The 14,295-nt window shown below is 43.4% G+C and overlaps 4 protein-coding genes across 4 annotated transcripts; 2 read left to right on the forward strand and 2 right to left on the reverse strand. All coding sequences in view use genetic code 11, as the record gives it.

Moving 5' to 3' along the window:
* Positions 1-599: 599 nt before the first annotated feature.
* Positions 600-932, forward strand: EGR_00591 (INO80 complex subunit C; the record flags this gene model as incomplete). The annotated part of the gene is made up of 1 exon (XM_024489840.1): positions 600-932. One exon carries the CDS (start codon positions 600-602, stop codon positions 930-932), a length of 333 nt encoding a protein of 110 aa, XP_024355837.1.
* A 93-nt stretch (positions 933-1,025) lies between these two features.
* On the reverse strand, positions 1,026-2,221 carry EGR_00592 (39S ribosomal protein L12; the record flags this gene model as incomplete). The annotated part of the gene is made up of 3 exons (XM_024489841.1): positions 1,026-1,124; positions 1,434-1,643; positions 1,964-2,221. 3 exons carry the CDS (start codon positions 2,219-2,221, stop codon positions 1,026-1,028), a joined length of 567 nt encoding a protein of 188 aa, XP_024355838.1.
* A 2,000-nt stretch (positions 2,222-4,221) lies between these two features.
* EGR_00593 (DNA-binding protein HEXBP) lies at positions 4,222-4,711 on the forward strand (the record flags this gene model as incomplete). The annotated part of the gene is made up of 2 exons (XM_024489842.1): positions 4,222-4,378; positions 4,551-4,711. 2 exons carry the CDS (start codon positions 4,222-4,224, stop codon positions 4,709-4,711), a joined length of 318 nt encoding a protein of 105 aa, XP_024355839.1.
* Positions 4,712-10,067: 5,356 nt separating this feature from the next.
* EGR_00594 (DNA-binding protein HEXBP) lies at positions 10,068-12,564 on the reverse strand (the record flags this gene model as incomplete). The annotated part of the gene is made up of 5 exons (XM_024489843.1): positions 10,068-10,160; positions 10,383-10,609; positions 11,225-11,509; positions 11,743-11,989; positions 12,535-12,564. 5 exons carry the CDS (start codon positions 12,562-12,564, stop codon positions 10,068-10,070), a joined length of 882 nt encoding a protein of 293 aa, XP_024355840.1.
* Positions 12,565-14,295: the final 1,731 nt, after the last annotated feature.

Here is a 14,295-nt window from a genome sequence, read left to right on the forward strand (position 1 = left end):
TTTTGGAATTCATACAGTTGTTGCACAAAAAAGGCAACCTGATTTTAATCTCCGATTGGCAATATCCGCCTCTTTGGCTTATCGTGTTTGATAAGCAGCGCTTTTTAGTAATGGATGCAAAAAAAATATTTGGACGTAAGTACTTAAATAAATGCAAAGCAATATTTACGATTCTCATCTGATATTACCATGGCGCTTCTAGGCTCCTTTGTGCTAATGTAAAGTAAACTAACGCTTTACTGTTATTTATACCTTGAAAAACAATTGCTTTCAGAAAATGGCTTGTTCTACTCGTTAAAATTTAAAAAGGACTAATTATTGTGGCTGGCCAGACTACATTGCTGGAGCGAGTTTCAAGCGGTGGTCACCCGACGTTTATCTTTGGTTAGCCTATAGTATGGCGGTCAAAATTGATTGCGGTTTCGTTGGTGTCGGGAGCTTGTGAATTAGGCAGTTGCAGTTTCATTTGCAAACCAAGCTGGTTAGCTGGTTTTTTTCTTCATAAACCATGTTTTGAGGCACATTCTATACATTATTAGCTCGGATATCATTTCCCCAGGTGTAACCCTCCCACAATTCCTTCTACGCCATAGGCATAAATGGAGAGGCCACTATATCCATTTAAGAAACAGGCGCTAAACAAAGTCCAGAAGAAGCCAGTCGCCCGCACCTTACGTCAGCTTATCAATGCTGAGTGCCAATACCACTGGCCTCCGGGTTCCGTCCTCTACAACCAAATTGAAGCGCCGCCCAGCCTTCGCCCTGGCATAAAGGTATCCGACATCAGTGGACTCCCAACAAGTCTGCAGGACCCTGCCACAAACCTGCGCTACGCCAGCGCCGATGAGTACCGCGTGGTCAAAGACCTCCCACCCGACGCCGTAAAAGGGTACTTATTACTCCGGAACGCGCACTCAGATACGATTATTTGAGGAACCTTACTCGCTAGTGCAAGACCCGTTTTAAATTGTAGAAAATTTATGTACAGTGCCTATTAGGAAACTAGCACTTTGGTTGGGTCTTGTTCACTCGAGTTCTACAGCGGCACCGCAAGCCTCCAGGGCCCTTTTTATTTGTTCTGCCTCGTCTTTGCTAAGGTCCTTCTTCAAAACTCCCGGAGCAGCCTAAAACGCAGAAATTGATGAGTTACATTAAGGTGTGCATCCACCATTTGGTGACAGCTCAAATTGCATTGCACCCCTTTCCTGGAGCTAGTTAAGGGTAGCCTATTAGCTTAAGTGTTTTTAAGCGGCTGGGTTTAATCCTGGCTAAAGTAACGGCAAATATTTTCACTGGAATCAATTGGTTTGGAGGCATCTGGTCATGTCGCTCGGTTTAGTTTCTCGCCGACAAAGTTATAGCGATATGGATTGGAGCAATATAAGGGTCCCAGTGGTACGAGTGGGAGATTAAGGTTTTTTACATGCACTCACCTCGACAAACTTCTTAGCCTGCACCAGATTCATGTCCGGAAGAATGTTCTTAATCTCCTTAATCAGGGCTACCTTCTTTGTGGCGTCAAACTTCATTAGCTTAACGGCGTAAGCGGTCTTTGAGGGCGCTTGTTCTACCTCCTCTCTTTCCTCATGTTCCTTTGGTGAGGCTGGCTGTGGAGACATGGGAGTCACGGCGTGGACCGGTGCCTGGTCAGATAAATTTTTAAAACTGCAATATCAGACTCTCCAAGAAACATTTCGTCAAGTTCAAGAGCCCTCCGGGATCGATGCTCCTCTAGCGCTTCTCACACGTGCAGAGAATTAACCGTTTTGATCAGTGTCTACGCGAAATGGAGCATTGTACACAAGATTATGGATGTAGTGCCCAGTCGAGATGCCGCCTAGTGCAAAAGCCATGCTTTTATAATCTTTTGGAATCAAACGCTCAGGATCTACTGTTCGATTAAATTCGTAGAAGTGTCCTGGCTTACGAATCCGAGACAGTGCTGAGAGACCAGAAAAATTACCTTGATATTTAGCCGCTTGGCCAAGAGTTCGTTCAGATCAGCGACTTCAAGCAGAGTCAAAGAGGCGATCTCGTCAACAATCCTCACGATACGTGATGAATGTTCCTTCTCGTCCCCATTAAGTGTCAGTGCATGCATCTTCTCGTCAGCCTTATGAACCGCGGCGGAAAACAAGCTAGGGAATTTACGATTAAAAAACGCCTTGCTGTAAGGGCAAAAGGTCAACTTATTAGCGAAATTTTTCCCGAAACAAAGCATGCTGGTTATCTACCAAGGGGACAAATGTTCACACGGGTTAAAGAGCGCTGGCTAAACTGTCGGCGAGATCCGAGATCATGCAACTAATAAGACTAGTCCGAACATTTCTGATTCTGCTAAAGAAAGCGAAAGACGCAAATAGATTTCTTAAACTCATAAAAGCAGTTGCAAACGAATTGTTTAGAGATGCAATCAACACTTGACAAAATCTTTAACCATGTAGTAGTGAGTTGGATAAGAGTATTTGAATGCACTGAGCAGGGTAGCCCAAGCAAAATCCCAAAAGCATAACGCAGGACGTGAGCTTACGACACAATTCTTTTTAAATAAACGCTATTAGTCAAATGATTTAGAAGTATTCTCATATTGTTCTCTTCCCCATCCCTTTTTTGTCTCTAGTAAATCAGATCACGGTAACTAACATAGGAGAGGTCTTGTGATGTGTACCATTGTATTGATAAGGCTAGTGTGATACGGTCGCATAAAATTACAATAATTAAAGATATGTGCGTGAGTTACTAGTCGCTCTGTGAAATACTGTCTAACGTCTTTTGAGTGTACATATGTACTATTATTTCAAGCCTATTAAATGGCACAAGCATACAAATATTTGGCATAATTTCGGTTCTCTTATCATTGAAATGGATATTGTGTCAAAAACACACGTTGTGTACACTGTAATGATTCGATTGTGTGTTCGAGACCCGATTTTGATAACGGGTTAATTTAGGGCCCCGCCGGGTAGTCCGGCCTCAAAGCGTAGCGTCCCGAGACTCCCTGAAGACAAAAAAGACACAATACTCGTGCAAAATATATATATTTAGCACGGAGAAGGTGTCTGGGCTATTGGCATGGCCCAAAAGGCTAGCCAATCCAGCGAGGTACAAGGAGGCTAATTCGAAGTACAAAAGTGGCGCCTCACCAAAAACCAAGGGATAAACCACCATCGTATTACAAAAGCAATGCCAATATATTTCATGCCCTTCTAAGCGTTGTCATATTATATTCTACCCGAGTGCTGTGCACTTCTCCTTCCTTATTTCCCCAGGAAGTTAAGTAAAGTAATAGTAGTACGACAGAAAATGTATCGCTAAAGTACAGAAGGGCAAAGAAGCTACTGGCCTTACGCAAATATTAATTGCAGAATAAAAGTGCAATACAAGGAGAACCATGTGCTGGTAATATTAAACCTAAACTCAAGCAAACAATCATAGCATCATAATAATGTCATAAAATAACCAACAATGTTCAAGTATTTAAAAGCTGTTTCTCTCTTACATTTTGATTGCCATTTTAATTCAGTTAGGAATTTTTAGGGCATTATTAGGTAATGTGCGCTTGTGTTGGTGTGGGTGGACTAGCCTTCAGTCCATGCGAGTAGCCCTCACAACTTCTACGTTTCGACTGTGTACATTTCGCCCAGACTATATGTCCTCTTTTCTCTGCAAAAGTCTTAAGCGTCACAATTATATCTTGAGAATCCTATATATATTGACGAGATATCTAGTGTATTCATTCACACATCTGCTTACTAAAAAATGGTCGTTTTTAAACCTGGCACTTGCTGCCTGCAGTAGCCTTTACATTCACGAAGCTAAAACTATTGTAATTTTCGGAGAAAAGACTTTACATCACTTGCACAAGAAGCGAAATTTATAAAGCACCGAATTTTGGGCTTATTCGAGTATTCACCCATCTTAAACATTTACAAAAACCTGCTTCTTCTACACAAATTGCAAAAGGCTTAATCATCAGAAAAGTTCTTAATAACATTAAATTTTATACGTTAATCTGTTTTCCCATTTTAAAATTCTCTTCCGCCTAAAGGTTTTATTGAGGATTTTTTGCCTTTTTGAAATTTGAACACGATCAGTTTTGCAATTTAAATGCAATTTTATTTCTTTATACCATTACTTATTTTTCAACCTTCTTGTTTTACTTGGCATTTAATACTTCTCCAAGTGCCTCTACTTTTTAGGCGTGCGTGTTTTTAGCCTGTGATGTCTGATCGTCCTTGCTTTAATTGCGGTGAGGTTGGTCATTTCGCCCGAGATTGCCAGAAGGCTTCTGATCGTGGTGGTTTTGGTGGTGGTCGTGGCCGCGGTGGTTTTAGCAGAGGCCGCGGACGTGGCGGCGGTGGCTTCAGCGGAGGCCGCGGTAGGCCTTATAAGATAAATTTAGCTGTCGCATTAAATGCACACCCATGGTTGATGCACCAGCTTAATGCTTTGCTTGTGTTGCTTATCATAGATATTGTCTCTTTAGCTTGAGCCACGCAGTTCTCTTCATTACCCTCCTTACCCAGGTAAATTGTTTTTTGTTAATGCAGAATCCACGTGCTACAACTGCGGAGAAGTCGGCCATTTCGCTCGAGAATGCACTGCACCAAGAAACCAGAACAACTCTGGTGGTCGTAGCGACGTTCAGTGCTATAATTGCCAGGGTTATGGTCACATCTCCCGCAACTGCCCTGAACCGCGTAATAACTAAAGGCCAAAGATTCGGAGTTTTGACGCCATTTATGAAAATTCCGATTGGTTTTCATATTTATACGCAGGTGTTGAACTACGCGCGCTTATTGTAATATAGTGCATTTTCTTTGCCCAAATGAAGGTTGCTTATGATTCTGGGCTCCTATCTTACCATGCTTTGATGAGGCGTGGCGGATTTACTAGTTCACCTCATGTTTGATTGGTTCTGTGCCTTGATGTATTGATTCATCAAGCCCAGGACCGTCTCTGTTAGTTTTAGTGCATGGCGGTTTGAGCTTTTTACCTGGCTTAAGATTTGGTTTCGTAAAATAGGTTGAATTAGGTTTATCCACTTGTGAACTCTCTCGGCGCCGGGGCTGCGTGGTAGTCTGAAGTTCTCGTCCTGCCTCCGGTTGGTATCGAGGTCTTGCGCTTAGCCAACTTTTCGTGGTTTCGACGGTGCTTGTTGTTCGGGCAATCTAGGTGCGGTGTGAACGGTTCGGTGGGGTGGGGTGCCGATTTCTGGCCAACGGTGCGGTCCCACGTTTGGGAATTCCCGGGAGTCGTGGAAGTTCCGTGTCATCCTTGGAGTGCTTTCCCCAGGGCTTGCATTGGATATGCGCTCTATGGTTCAACGGAAGATGTTCGTAAGTAAATGCATTAAATATCATTGTGGAATTAGCAAAAAAGTGCGAGAAATGTCGGAATTCTTCCAGTTTTTAGATCTATCAATGCGATGATTTTGGGCTTTAAATGATCTCGAAACCGGCTGTAAACACTTGCATTTTTCGCCGGGTTTAATTTAATTGCTGAAATATTTTTCAGCGTTGACCATGAAAATGAGATCATGCAATACCTTCTCTGATCTATATGACGAAGTCAATTATTCCAATCAGTACAGACTTAATAACATCTACCTCTCAAAGGTCTTTTTCACATTGACTACCCACATCAAATTTTGCCAAACCGTCATTAGTGCCTTTAAAAACGACCGTGTTGCGTCCTCTCAGATATCCAGTAATGCCTTACCACCATTATCTATGGCTGAGCAACAGCGTGCGCTTGGAGTAGGATTAACGCCAAAGTCACCTCTCATTCTAAGCTTTTGAAAACACTCAATGTAGGAGTTAAAGTTCTGCCAGAACACGTGCAGCCCTCATCTCGAAGTGAGTGTGGAAAAATCTTTTAGAGAAGCGAGTGCACTTCATTTAGCGCGATTTGGAATGTCTTCTTTCAAAATAAACTCTCACAACGAACAAGCGCGAATATTTTGTTACACGATGTCTCATTCACCTGCCAACTTAGCCCAAAGTAAACTTTAGAGTGGAATACCTTCATAAAATGCGTAACCCTGCATTTATTACTGTTTTATCAGAAAAATTCGTTTATGTGTGCAGTTAACGGGTTAGATGAAATGGTTTAATAATGCAGATGATTCATATAACTGCAAGACGCGGACATAAGAATGCAAGTAAACCAGGGAGTACTTTATTCTGGTGCCTGAACACACCCTACAACAGCAAATGTAAAAATAGCTTACAAAAGCTTGTATTTACACCGCAGTGTTGAACTGCAGGTTTTCTTGCGGCACATGGCATTTTCGTGAAAAGTTCACTAAATATCGTATGAATGTTGGAAGACTATGCCGTATTCAATCCTCAAGTGCGGTTTATATTAGTCAGTTGAGCCCAGGGTCGACATTCCTTGCTTTACGAATTCTTCCCGACTAATCCGTATTTAGGGGCGACTGTTATTTAGCACTAAATTTCCTTTGCCGATTTTCTTTTCAATGCAACGGCTTTCGCCGATTTTCCATAGGAATCTGAATATTTAGCTCTAGTTTGGAAAACGCCTAGTGCCTTTGTTCAGACAAATAGTCGTGGGTGTTAGACTAATCAAATTTGTGCAGCAACGTATTGCCAGACCTACACTGTTGAAATTGCCGTGATAAGGAGCCCGTATGAAGCTCTACACGAAATACCACATCAGGAAGGCGGTTCATCTCGGCGTGTGCTTCAAACAGGCGTGCACGAACACGGGCACAAGTGCATCCACCAAAAGCACGTGCGATGCGCCAATACATCAGCCTCGCGACTTCGTGCAGGCATTTGAACATAACCTGGGCCTATTTATGAGTTGCATCGCCCACTTACCATGGGGTGTGTGTACAGGTGTGAATTTCGTCTGGTGCCATTACAGCTCCCTTCCACTGTGCATGAGCCGTGACGCAACCTTCCGATGGCTGACACACACACACGTATTATTGATTCTCCATTCACCCAGTCACTTCGGTGTCGCTTCGCACAAGGCAACACTAGCGCTACGCCTTTGCCATTGGTAAGCATAGTAGGGGGCGTCTTAATAAATTCGGGGAAGGGACAAGTAATTTGAGCCTTTTTATAGCTTTACGTGCCCAGATTTGCCTGTCCAATGCAGAGGCTAATTGTCCATTGGTCACAGGTGCCAGTGCCTGCAATCGAGGTCTGCGACTCGCCTATGTTGGAGCTGATTCACGCGGGTGAAGTTTGTTTAGAATAGTTATGCAATTATGAGCAAAATTTCGCCTCTTTTTGAGTATTCTTTATTGAACTCCTTCATTGAATCATAAACTAAACTTTAGATATTTTCATTCACTGTTCTGTGAGTAATTTCAGATGTTTGCAGAAGAGGAGATGAATAACATATTGACTGCAATTAATGGTGCCCAATAAGTAATCAGGCAGATTCTGTAACGACAGAAGCAGCCTTCCTAATGTTTCCTCAAAGTCGTCCCTTATGATTAAATGATTTGTTACAAATTGAAATATCCTATATATGCTTGGGTTCCTAGTGTTGATCGCCATATTTCAGATTGGAAAGTGAGATTAACCTGGAGCTAGATGGGTAAATGATAAGCAGATTATTGGTACCCAGCTAAACTGTGTAATATATCAGGCAAAAGTCCCACGGAGATAGAATATTTACCCAGATCTCGTCAAGAGCACTTTATTACAATCACATTAACCATGAAAATACGATTTAATTATGGCGTTGACATGAGCTCCGGTTTGAGCTAGCCATATGTCATTTAGCGGCGCGATCCAAGTTTTTTCGATTAGCTGATACGCGCGTGAGAAATTTGGATCGAGTCTTACTAGTAAGCGCAAGCATTAACATAGGTTACACCACCTACCCTGGTCCTTTGTATTCGAACCAGTTTTTATTTGCATTGCTTGACATACAAATTGCCTAGCCGATTCTAAACCGACTGGAATCCGTTTTTTGTGCAATTAGATAAATTTGTAAATATGTTGATGCAGTTGATTATCTTATGGAGCCGCACCGAAGCACTTTACGGAAGTAAACAATATTAGACGAATGACACTTCCTCCGTTTCACCGAGTTCATCTTAGCTTCAAACAACCTGAGTGCAATTAATCTCTCGATCTTCTGATCCTTCTGTATTTTTGAAGTAGAAATACCTAACGATGCTTTTAGAGCCACTAACAGCACTCTGCTGCAGCGCTTGGTAGCCCCGTTCGAAAATACACTTTTTGGGGAATGTGCTAGAGGTCTTGCGGCCTATTAACATAACTGACACGGGCGGAGGAGCGTAAGACTACGAAGATAGAAACCGAAACTGAGAGACTTAGCAGACTGCGTAGTTAGATGTCTGATTAAAACAGGTATGAGTCTGGAATAATATGGTGTGCGTTTTACTCTGTCCGGAAACATTTCTCGAATGTAGGATTGCGTGCTTTACCTCATCCTATTAAACTGATAATCAATTTGTATTGGAGCACTTTTATGCTAATAATGGCATTACAGCGGAGCGTCTAGAAAGAAGGACCAAAAAGTTTGGGTCTCTTCTCTCAAGACCCGCTAACCTTCCCAGGCAAAAACGGTGGGCAATTTTCCTGTACAAACATTGTAATTACGAGTAAGGCTCGAAGATCATGTGTTAGAATGACATTTACTTAACTTTCGTGTTTAGCTACTCATACACCTTAGCCACTACAGTCCCGATTTCCACCTCATCAGTCTGGTGCTCCATTCATCAAATTTTTTGTCAACAGCCCGCCAACCCTCGTGCGCACTTGCAACAAACCTTTATCCATAATCATAATTAGCCAAACGTTCTCAGTGAGGACAGGAGGACTACAATGCATTGCATTATTTGCTAATATTAAGCCAAAAATTATCCACAAATTTGGCCTTTTGATAATAACACCTATCTGAGTTGATTACTACATCAAGTGCGCAAAACGCCGAGCATTGCTTTGAATTCAGGGTTAATTCTAGCTCGCCTAATGTGGGACATGGTGGATGCAATTTCACCAAAGTCCACCGCTTTAAATGAATTCGGAGATTTTAATATTTCGTTGCTGGTTTGTTTTATTCAATACCCTATTCAGCTCGACTATGACTTTTACGCTGAGGTACACAACTTGGGCTCATTACAAAAAGTGCTTTAAGCAGATCCGAAGTCGTATGTGAAATCGACATTTGCCTTATTTATAGAGAGGCCTGCTTCCGTTAGGCCTTTACTTTGGTAAAAAATTGGCCCGGATCCTAATGTAAACGTCCCTCACTCTGGTGCGCCGTAGTATGGACGCATGTACGCCTGTATCTTATACCGCGTACCGAGATGGTCTGAATGCCACACAGCGATCATTATTCCAGTAAGATAGTGTAGTTGTATCCAAAAATCGTAAGATCTTATGGCACGACTCACTCCTAATTTAAGGGTTCTCAACCAGAACTGCATATCATACCCCTTTGCCCGACCTAGTAAGATACGGAGATGCTGCCGGTAACACTCGAAGCCAGGCAGCTAAACACTTTTAGACTGAATGGAACCCTACTTTGCTAACGTCATTTTTTTCTTGTTGATTTTCAATTTAGTATCGAAGCCTCACTACTGCAGCAATAGACTACGTGTGACTACTAATTAAAACCTCACAATATGATGCCCTCCGCCAATGGTCCTCTTTTCGTAATCTGCAGAACAGGGGTTGCGCAGTCACGACCTTTACTTTCTCCTGGCCCCGGAACAGGTGTCATCGTGAGATGGCTTATCCGGTCAATCATTTCAACAGACCGTATTTAAGTTGTAATTTTGATCCTTTGAGTGGTTCATTCTACCAATAACATCTATTAGGCTGCAGCTCAGTTCCATTCAGGATCCATGCAAACCAGACAATGCAACGAAACAATCCCACCGAAGCCATTACTCGGTGGAGTGGCCCATTCCCTTCGTAAGTTTTACCAAAACTACTTCCAAAGTAACAGGGCATCCTCGAAATAGGTAGCTTACTTGTAAAAGGATTTTCGGATGCACCCATATCAAGGTGTCCCAATTGCTGCCGATGATCCGCTTAGGGAATCAAACAGGATTAAGCAGCCGCAAGAAGGTCAACTGAAAGTGCGGTTGACGGTACAGCCACACAGACGAAGTTGCCGACAGAGGACACGAGCACAAGCGCCGACTAAGTGCAAGCCATTCACGACCTTTGGGAGGTTTCAACGATGGAGTTACCACTCACGGACTACGACAGTTCGGCTCGCACTAGATTTGATCTGATGAGCACCCAAGGCGACGCGAAAGTGGACAACAGCAGAGTTTAACCCGGGCAGCGAGGGACCCCGACCACTCGTGAGCGCGCAACCGACACCCATGAAGTCCAACGCCCAACACCACTTTAAGGTACCTTTGCGACTAGCACCAGCCCCGGCCAAGTCACGCACTCAGCCCAAGTGCAGGCAGCCTCAATTCCCGCTGTATTGAGAAGGGAAGTGCCGGCGCCGCAAGCGGTCCGGCCGGGTTGGAAATCTCGGTAGACAATAACCGCATCACTGAACCCACCACCGACGGACACCAGAACAGCTGAAGTCAAAAACTGGACGCCAACGTACGGCCTTCCAATAACCTCTTGGGCTAGAACCCAGGCATCAAATCAATCGAGAGGAGCATCCTAACTGCAACCCCAGGAACGGACCACGGCTCCAGAACCGAGCAGGCCAGGCGTGAATGCACGGCGCCCAAGAGACACCGGGCCCGACCAGAGGCGCCAAACAATGCAAATTGATAGAGCGCAACACCGCCGTGTCCGAGCATGCCAATGTCGCAAACCACAGAGCAGGTTAAAGGGCGCTTTAACCCACAGCGAATGGGCAACCAAGATGCCCCTCCGGGGAACCAAACAGCAAGAAGGCACTGCGACGTACGGTACTTTACTCAGGCAATAGACACTAAACACACCAAAGACAAAACCATGGGCACCCCAAACGCACGTGCCAGCAAGCGTCACCTCGGAACGCAGCACACACCATCAGTGATACTTCCGAAGCCAGAAGCACATCCAACAGGTCCGTGCCGACCCGGACAGACGGAAGATTTCACATCCACTTACGACAGCAATGACTACGATAACCTAGCACTTAACTCATTAGACCAAAGACTCCCTCTCAGACAAACCTCAGGAAAATGCAATTTATTTCGCGGTAGTTGACCCTTCAACAACACTCATTATGCAAAAACATCATGCGTTACACTGGCTGGCAATGTGTCCGTATCCTTTGCACTTGTAACAAATAGGACCTTCACCACCTTGTGTACACTCACGAGAAAAGTGACCAAAGCCACGGCATCGGTAGCACTGCACTTTATCTTTTCCGCCACCACCTTGCGGGCAATCCCGCGAGATGTGGCCCTCCTCACCACAATTGTAGCAGCTACGACCGCCACCACCACCACCGCCGCTACCATTGTTCTGATTTCTCAGGACATTACAATGGCGTGCGATGTGGCCAGACTCTCCGCAATTGAAGCATCCATCTGCAGCAACAAAAACACCTCAATCAACAAAAATGTCCTGTTTGACAAGATCGTGCTCACAACCCTCGTAGTCTCCTTCGCCTGAAGGGCAATGGGCGCGTAACTTGCCAAATTCTGAACACAAAACTGTCTAACCACAACGACCCGCCGCCGGCAAGCCAGTCAGGAAGGATCGCAAAAGTTTGCGCGACAACTTGCTGCGCATCTGGACTGTATAACAGTTCCAATCTTACCCTGGTAGCCGCCTCCACCGCCACCACCATAGCCTCCATAACCGCCGCCGCCATAGCCACCGCTATAACCACTACGCCGACCGCCTCCACGACCGCGGCCACCAGAACCACCCTGAGGGCAATCACGAGCAAAATGACCAGGTTCCCCACAAGCGTAACAAGTCGAATCACGGTCGCCCATCGCAATAACACGACAGTCGAAAACCAAGATGTCCCAGCAAGCGCAGGAAATGGTGCCATTGGGTAACTAAAACAAGATAAATGAAATAATATTATCTAGAGTTAACTAAAAGAAAAAAAATTGAAGCAAAAAATTTAAACAATTAAAGCAGTTTGCTAGGCGAAAGCAATCTCTGTTTTACAAAACCTACGTTATAAAAAGCACCAAAATCAGACCGCTTTAATTGTTGCTTGAGTAAAGCTGTACAGAATTTGCGTTTAGTGTTTAAAAATTGTGACATTTGTCCTGACTCAAGATAAAATCAGGGTTTTTCATCGTGGATTTACTAGCCACTTCTAAGCAATAGCATACAGGCCTAATGATTTTGCAAAAGAACTAGTGTTTGTCTACACTTAAAAACTGTGCAAATTATCGCAGCATTGCAAGACTAAGGTTTATTTATGGTAAGCCTGAATACATAAATCTCTTTATTTCAAATATCAATTTTGCCACGTAGTTGTCGTCTTTAAATTTTAAGGGTGCCCTAGAATGCTTGTAATACGATAGTGGTTTATCCCTCGGCAATGGTGAGGGATAAACCACTATTGTACTTTGAATCAGCACCCTTGTACCTCGCTGGGTGGGCTGGCCTTTTGGGCCATGCCAATAGCCCAGACAACTTCTCTGCGCTGAATATGTATTCTGCCCGAGTATTTTATCTTCTTTCGTCTTCAGGGAGTCCCGGGAAGCTACATACTAATTAATCTTTTTTATAGTAGTGTGAATTATTGCAATTTCAAAAACTTCATTCACTTTTCTTATCACGCTGAAGATGATGCAGTAGAGCTTTTTCCTTGTCAGGTGATATCAATAAATCACATAAAAATAATGCGCCTAAAAAGTTTTTTCTAAATATTAAGACGCTTCCAAAAGCAGATGTGCCAGACACATCCTGCTGTTGCTTTTATTATCAATTCTTTGTTTCGGTGGTTGTCTAGTTCTCTCATTTGGTGGAGAGCCACCTTTAATGTGGTCGTTGTAGCTGCCCGATGGCTGGTCCCTGGTCATACCAGTGGCTTAGATACCTTTTGTACGCATAATGTATGTATTTTCCTGAGGTACTATGTTCCTTTTCGTCTTCGGGAAGGTATCGGGACGCTGCATTGACCTCAGTGGAAAGGGAACCCGATCCTAAAGAACACCTATCCTGATTTTCACTGCTGGGTGATAAACCTTAGCTGGAAGGTAGAAGTGCATGCTCGGCGGAGGGGAGAACGGTAATAACCCCGAACAGAAGGGCTGAAATTGTCGTCTAACTTCGGCATCTATCCAATTTTTGGGTGCTGCAGAGAAGCCATTAACAACTGAACCGACACTAATCGTACACCATATGAAAGCTTTGCTACAGACTTTTCTACCGTAACCGCACAGCTGTATATGGCCCGGATGGATATAACCAACCAGCTCCGAGGTGGAACAACGTGGCAAAGAGGAACGGTTGCAAACCCATATAACCGCGACGTTTGCTTTCCTGTTTTTGTGGAACTCAAATTTACCACTTACCGCATTTTAAACAAAGCTGATGGCACCTTGTTCTAACTAGACCCAGTCACTTAATGAACTCGATTTAAGAGGTTGGCTTTAAGCCAGGTAAAATGGTTTTTACAACTCAGTAAGAGGTGAGCATTTTTCGACCATGTAAAATGTACTTCCTGGACAGACTTCTCGAAAAAGCTAAATTGCATTTAGGAGGTCGGGCCACTAACTGAAGCCTATGGGAATGCCTGTGACTTAAGAAAAAAAACTAGACATCTGCATTTATGCAGATGTTTGTCAGTCACTTTTTTGCAGAACTAATTATATTTACTTTCGTAAACGACAGGGATTGCAGTGGCTTCATTACGGACGTACTGAAAGACTTGGTAGCCATAGACATGACCGGAGGGCTGCACTTTTGATAAAAACATAAACTTTTGTGTTTAAGAGCCCATGTAGGCAATCATGCACTTATGTAAATCGCAAAGTATTACACCGCTACCTACTCTTTGATTTGCCAATACGAACTAAAAGATAGGAATATTTTCGTTTAGAATCTTAACCACCATCGAAATCAAATGGCTTTTCACACGTGTAACTAAAAGAAAGCAAATAAATGAAAGGGATGGGGCCGCTGGTCTGGTCCATGACATGCATTTTTATCGAGGCTAATTTCTTAATATGAAGGCATCAAAATTACTTTACATTGACAAAAAAACTTGCAATTAAATATTAAAATTGTAAAATTGGTATAATTAGGGCAATTTTAACTACCTTATCTAAAGCTACTTTTATAAAAAACGCAGAAACATAGTTGTTACTTTACATTGTTTCAAGGTTACAGGCATACAGACAAT

The sequence above is a fragment of the Echinococcus granulosus genome (genome assembly GCF_000524195.1).
Source record: "Echinococcus granulosus chromosome Unknown EG_S00002, whole genome shotgun sequence".
Classification (NCBI taxonomy): Eukaryota; Metazoa; Platyhelminthes; class Cestoda; order Cyclophyllidea; family Taeniidae; genus Echinococcus; species Echinococcus granulosus.